General features: G+C 49.9%; 1 protein-coding gene across 11 annotated transcripts in view; it reads right to left on the reverse strand.

Annotated features, from left to right (window-relative positions):
- Window positions 1-5741, reverse strand: part of TTLL8 (tubulin tyrosine ligase like 8) — a 79197-nt gene extending 73456 nt beyond the window's left edge. For 6 of the 11 annotated variants that reach the window (XM_042993575.1, XM_042993573.1, XM_042993572.1 and 3 more), the window contains exon 1: window positions 5005-5434. In XM_042993575.1, the coding sequence (XP_042849509.1) occupies window positions 5005-5146 (142 nt within the window). In that variant the 5' untranslated portion in view covers window positions 5147-5434. Of the gene's footprint in view, window positions 1-5004; window positions 5435-5676 lie in introns of those variants that run through there. The other 5 variants (XR_006220316.1, XM_042993580.1, XM_042993579.1 and 2 more) reach the window with 2 other exon arrangements.
- Between the last annotated feature and the right edge of the window lie 834 nt (window positions 5742-6575).

A 6575-nucleotide genomic window follows, 5' to 3' on the forward strand; every position in this document is an offset into this window, starting at 1 on the left:
GGCCACGGCCATGCAGTCTCAAGGCTGCATGAGAAAAGCAAACCCTGATTCACTAAGTGAAGAGAGGAAGAAAAATCATAAATCCCATCCCAACAGACACGGAAAGGTCTTCATAGGCCCTGATTTCCCTTCAGGCTGCAAGCTCTTGGTGGACTAAGACACCCACAATCGGCCTGGCAGTGACCCTCGTGGCACCGGCCTTTGGTTTCTAAGCGCGCCCGGCCCTGAACCCGAGGGCCCGGGCCCCAGGAGAGCTGGGATTCCCGGTCGGGGACACCGGACGCCCCAGGTGATACAGGGCATCTTGACGCACTTACAGCCTGGATGGAGGGACAGCAAAGAGATGTAGAAGGGGAACACAGAGGCAGGGGGCTGAGTGTGGACCGCCGAAGTATCACAAAACGTGATGGTGACTGGCCAGACATGGTGCAGACGTCCGGAAAGATTCTCAGAGGTGAGAAAGCCACAACAGAACCCTCACCTGAGGCCGTCAGGGAGGCCTGGCATTCCAGCGGCTTCCCTGGGAACCCATAACTGCCGGGCACAAACAGGCACCGAAGCAGACCTTCTGGAAGGACATGGACTTCGCAGAGGCCAAGGAGGCCTGCCCGTGAGGGAAGCACTTCTCACAGACCGCAGCTCATCACCTCCTCGGTGCGGAGAAACGGCCATTCACGCGAGGGCCACCAAGGGCAGCTGGAGCCAGGGGGAAGGTGAGCGGGTGCCAGAGCTGGGGCCGGGGCCGCCACAGCCTACAGCATCGTCATGGTGCCCCTCCTACCCCCTGCCCAGGCCTCCTTCCCTCAGGACTTTGCAGGCACTGATCCAGGAGACCTCGGCCCAGTCCCACCTCAGAGGGATTCGCTAGGGAACCCCCCCACCCCCACCCCCACCCCACACAGGGGACGTGGACAGTCACCAGGTGCCATAGCACCACCCTTCCTGTGGCCTCGCGGAAGGCTGCTCTACGAGGGAGGCGTGCGGACGGCACTGCTCCAGTGACTGGTAGGGGCACTGCTGACGGGGCAGCCAGACACGGTGGGCAAATCAGGGGCACAGCGCCACCCCCAAAGGAGCCTTGACAAAATACTCAACCCATATCTCATCAAGCCTCCGGAGCTCATCTCCAGATCACAAGGGTCATGCCGGCGACAGAGGAGGAGAGGAGACCACCATGCGGCAACAGCCGGACAAGTCCCAAAGGTAGGACTGTCTACACAACAAGAGGCTATTCTATTCAGTGAGTCTAGCTCTTGAAAGCACAAGGCAAGAGAAGGGTAAAAGATAGTTGAGAGACAGGACTGCCTAATGCAGTGGGTGGCCCTTGACCAGATCCTGATTTGAACAAACCAGCTCTGGGCCTTGCTGGGGAAATACAAATATATTCTGGGCATTGGATTTTATTAAGGAATTATTGTCCCTCTTATCAAATGGGAAAAAAGAGTTTAGTTATGTAAAAAATGTCATTTCTAGAGACACTTAGTGAATATTTAGATACATACTAATGTTTACTTATCAATAATAAGAAAACTTAATAAAATCATTATTAAAGACAAAAGAGAGACGGTCTCTAATATCAAGAGGATCAATTTGTCAGGAAGAAATAAAAGTTCCAAATGGGCATAAACTTCACTGTATATAAAAATATAAGTAGGCAAGGCTAAAAAAAAAGACATAGAAAATCCACAATCATATTGATATTGGACCTACTTCTCAGTAAATGAAAGATTAAACAAAGAATCAGTAGACTGTAGCAGGTTTGAACATCATGATCAACCAGCTGCACTTAAATGATGTACATAGACACCATGTTCCACAACTTGAGACACATATTTTCTTCCCTTAACGTGTCTTCCAATATAGATTGCATCCTAGACCATAGAGTCTCAATAAATTTCAAAGGATTGAAATGATATAGATTAAGTTCTCTGAAAACTCTTAAATCAAACTAGAAATTAATAACAAAACATAACCAGAATTTTCTCAAATGTTCAAGTTAAATGGTACACTTTAAAAATTAAACATAGACCAAAGGAGAAATCAAGTGAAAACTCAAAAATGACTTGAGTTGAATGATAATAAAAATATGACATTTCAAAGCACTATAATGCAGCTAAAACAGGGATTAGAGAGAAATTTATAAATTTAAACTCATATATTAGAAAACAAATTGAAAACTATCTAATCTACCATCCCAAGAGGCTAGCAAGAACAATTAAACAAAAAGAACGAAGACAGAAACAATGAAGAACAGAATTCAATTAAACAAAAAACCTAAGTGCCCTAGAGAAAATTATTAATAAACCAAAAGTTGGATCTTTGAAACAATTTTTAAATTGACAAATATCTAAATAGCTCAAGAAAAAAGAAAACACAAATTATCAATATCAAGAATTAAAAAGGGGACATCATTACTTATTGTACAGATATTAAAATGATAATAAGATATTATAAACATCCCCATGCCAATAATTTGACAGTTCATATGAAATAAACATTTTCCTTGAAAAATACAGCTTTATCAAAACTGACATAAAACGGGAAATCCAGGTAAGCTTATTTCTGATAAAGAAATTAATTCCATAATTAAAAAGTTTCCTACAATGAGAACTCCAGGTCTATATGGCATCACAGATCAATCTTTCCAAACATTGGGAGGTGAAATACCTTATATAAGCCATTTCATTGACTAGGGAAATAAGAAACCCTTTCAACTCTTTTTAGGTGGTCATAAATTTAACACCAAAACCTAACAAGGACATTACAAGAAAAGAATAGTACAGCCAATCTCATTAATAAAAATAGGAGTATAAGTCTTAAAAATTTGTACATCAAATCCAGTGACATATAAAATACATGACCACGTGAAGTTTATTCCAGGAATACAAAGTTGGTTTATATTTGAAAATTCATGAACATAATCCACCACATTAACAGACTAAAAGAAAAAAAACATATATCATCATCTAAACAGATGAAGAAATCATGTGATAAAATGTAATAACTATTCATTTTATCACATGTAATAATTCTTCATTTTAAAATTCTCAGTAAGCCAGGAATAAAAGGGAAATTCCTTTAAAGTTTGTAGCAACATCATACTTCGTGGTGAAATACTGAGCACTTTTCCCCTCAGTGTGGGAACAAAAAAAAGACGTCCAGTATATTACTTCTATTCAACATCATACTGAAAGTACTAGCCAATGCAATAATGCAAGAAAAGGAAATAAAAGGTATAAAGACTGAAAAGATTTGTAGATGATTGTATACCTAAGAAATCTAAATGAATCTACTACCTATTAGAATTAGTAAGCAAAGTCACCAAATGCCAAGTCCGTATATCAGAGTTAATTGTGTTCCTATATACTGGGAACAATTAGAAAATGAAACTCAATAATGTGATCTCTAAAAAAACATCAAGTATCTAGGAGTAAATTTAACACAAGAGGTCTTCCATTCCTGTACCCTGACGACTACAAAATACTATTGATAAGAATTAAAGAACTAAATGTTCTTGGGTTGGAAGACTCAATATTGATAAAATGTTAATTTTCACCCATATTGATCCATAGATTCATTGTAACCAAAATTAAATCCTAGCAGGATGTGTGTGTGTGTGTGTGTGTGTGTGTGTGTGTGTGTATAGGGGGTGGGGGTTAAATTAACAATTTAATTCTAAAACTTACATGGTGATGCCAAGTCTAAGAAAACCTTAACAAGTCTTGAATGATGAAGTCATACTATGAAATATTATGACTTATTATGAAGCTACTGGAATTAAAACAGGGTAGTATGGACTCAGGATAGGCAGAGAGATCAATGAAACAGAATGGAGAACAAAAAGTAGGACTATGTCTGATTTTCCACAAAGATGACATTGTTTACAGGGCACAAACTGGGTCAATTAGATAGTCATATGGGGGAAGAGTGAACATTTGCCCTCTGACCCTTACCTCACTCCATACAATATAGTGAATCCCTATGAATTGTGGAGGTAGAGGTGAAATGTAACATTATAAAGTTTCTAAAGGAAAACATGGGATGCTATTTTCTGGACAATGGAGTGAGTACAGATTTCCTAGTAAGATTCAAAAACCACTAACTATAGAAGAAAAGATCGACAGTTACACTTCCTTACAATTAAGAGGTTCTGATTCTCAAAAGTAATCAAGTGGCTGAAAACACCAGCCACGGGCTACCAGAAAGTATTTATGTCTAGCTGAGAAAGAACTGGTATCCTGAATAGACGAGGCATTCCTACAACTCAGTAAGACCCACAACCCAATCTAATAATGGTCAAAAAACTGGAAAAGGCACTCCACAAAAGAGCCCCACATGGCGAGCAAGCACATGAAAAGAGCTTGACATCTCTTTGGGAGATGTAAAATTGAGCTTGACCCTCTTTGGGAGGGTAAAATTGAAACCACGGTGAGGTGAGGTGCCATTACACACCCACCCGATGTCCAAAATGAACAGGACAATATCTATTACTGGCCTGGATGTGGAGCCACTTGGCCTCTTCTCCCCCGCGGGTTAACATAAAGCTACACACGGGCCTGGACGCAGGGGTTCCACCCCGAGGCATTTACCAACAGGAACGAGCACATGCACAGGGATTCACTCGGGCCCAGGAAAGGGCTCGCCACTACTCAGTCCTCCAGGATAGCGCCTCAACGTGAGCGTTGGACTTTGCACCAGTTTCCCAAGAGGAGCTCTGAGGTCGGCCAGTTTGGAGGGCAGCAAGGTGGAGGGCAGGGGGCTGGAAAATGAGGGGGCGTCTGGAGCAGGGGTGGAGGGGGCAGGGAGGCGGAGGAGTGGTCCGGGGAAGGTGGGTCCTCAGCACACTCTCTGCGGCCCGTCTCCCCGACCGCCCTCGCGGAGCTTCATGCCCCTGGACGCCCTTAGTCCACACAGCGCCCTGCGCTTTGCGCCTGAGCCCTTTGCCCCCACCCCGTTCGCGCCTTAAACCGCGGGCGGCCAGAAGGGGGAGAGCACGACACTGACTATTTTCTTCTCTCAGGTCTCCTTCCAGGGAGGCAGATGAGAGCCTCCTCCTTTCGCCGGGCTCCATTCCGGCCTCCGGCAGCTCGCCCCTCCTCGCGTCCGCTCGCGCCCCTGCAAGGAGAGGGGGCGTCAGGGAGGGCATCCCCGCGGGGCGGGGCGGGCCTGGGCCTGGGCTCGGAAGCCAGGTTGAGGGGAGGGAAGGTGTAGCGTCGGGCCGGTCTTGGGGGGAGAGGGGGACGGGGTAAGTCTAGATTTGTAAGGGCAGGTCGGGGTCGGGGGAGGGGGGCAAGTCTAGACTTCCGGGGTGGGTCTGGGCTCCCGAGGACTGAAAGGGTGGGCAAGGCTGGAGCTCCAAGGGGAGCGGGAGGGCGGGCCGAGGGGTTGGGAATCAGGTCTGGGCTCCCGAGGGTAGCGTGGACAGGTGGAGGGGTGGTGGGTAGGTCTGGGGTGGGGTGGAAGGTCTAGCGTTCCACGGCAGAGTCGTTCTGGGGTTCCGACGGGGGTGTCTAGAATCCTGGGGGCGGGGGTGGGGTGGGGGGGATGGTCTGGAGTCCCGGGACGGGGGAGGGCGGGTCAGGGATTGCAAGGGCAAGAGGGGCGGGGCACGGGGTCCTGTCTGGCATCCGCGGGGGCACAGGTCGGGATTCCGCGCGGAGGGGGCCGCGTGCTCACCCGGGACCGACCCGGTGGCGCAAGCCGCGCCCCCGCCCCCCGCCGCGCCGCCCGGCGTCCCGCGGTTGCCCGGGGCAACGGGTCGGGGCGGTGCGGCGCATTGTGCAACCCCGGCGCTTAGGGTGCTCGGCCCGCGGGGCCCTGGGGGCGCGGCGCGGCGGCCGGCGCGGGGCGTGGGGCTGCGCGGGCGCGCGGGCGGCGGGGGGCGCCGGGAGCAGCTGCGGCGGCGTTGGCGCGGACGGCGGCGCGCGGGGGGCGCTGATCCCCGCGGGCCGCGGTCAGTGGCGCGCGCGCTGGGACCGAGGCCCGGGCTGCGGTCCGAGACGCGGGGGCGGGGGCCGGGGCTCCGGGCCATGGTGTCCACGGGGAGGAGTGGCCGCGCCGCCCCCGCTCGGGGTCACGCGGCCCCGCCCGGCGCGGGTTGTCGGGGTCACACAGACCCGCCCTAGCAATCAGAGGCCCCCCAAGTCATAAAGACTCGAAAGAGTCACAACCGGCTCTGGACCCCACCCCAGGTCTCCCTCGGACCCTCACTCCGGTTGGGCCTAGAGGCCCGCGCTTGGGGAGCAGAGGTGGAGATCATAGTCCCCAGGGTGGACACGCAGGGCTGGGGGGCTGCACACTGGCTGTCCCTTCCTGGGCTGTGGGGAATCGGGGTGGTCAGGACGGCTTCTCCATCCCGCAGAAGAACCTGAGGTGGCCTTGGTGTCCCCAGGTTCACTCGTGGGGGCCTGTGCCGTCACCCCACGTGTTCCAAGTGTGCCCAGTATCCCACGCCACCCAATGCCTCCACAGCCTTCTGTGTCCTCCTTCCTCCCGCCTTTATGGAGGGAGGGGGGAGTAGGAAAGACCCACCCATCCAATCAATGGTCTTTGCTGGCAGGAAATTTCTGAAACAT

The sequence above is a fragment of the Panthera tigris genome, chromosome B4 (genome assembly GCF_018350195.1).
Source record: "Panthera tigris isolate Pti1 chromosome B4, P.tigris_Pti1_mat1.1, whole genome shotgun sequence".
NCBI lineage: Eukaryota > Metazoa > Chordata > Mammalia > Carnivora > Felidae > Panthera > Panthera tigris.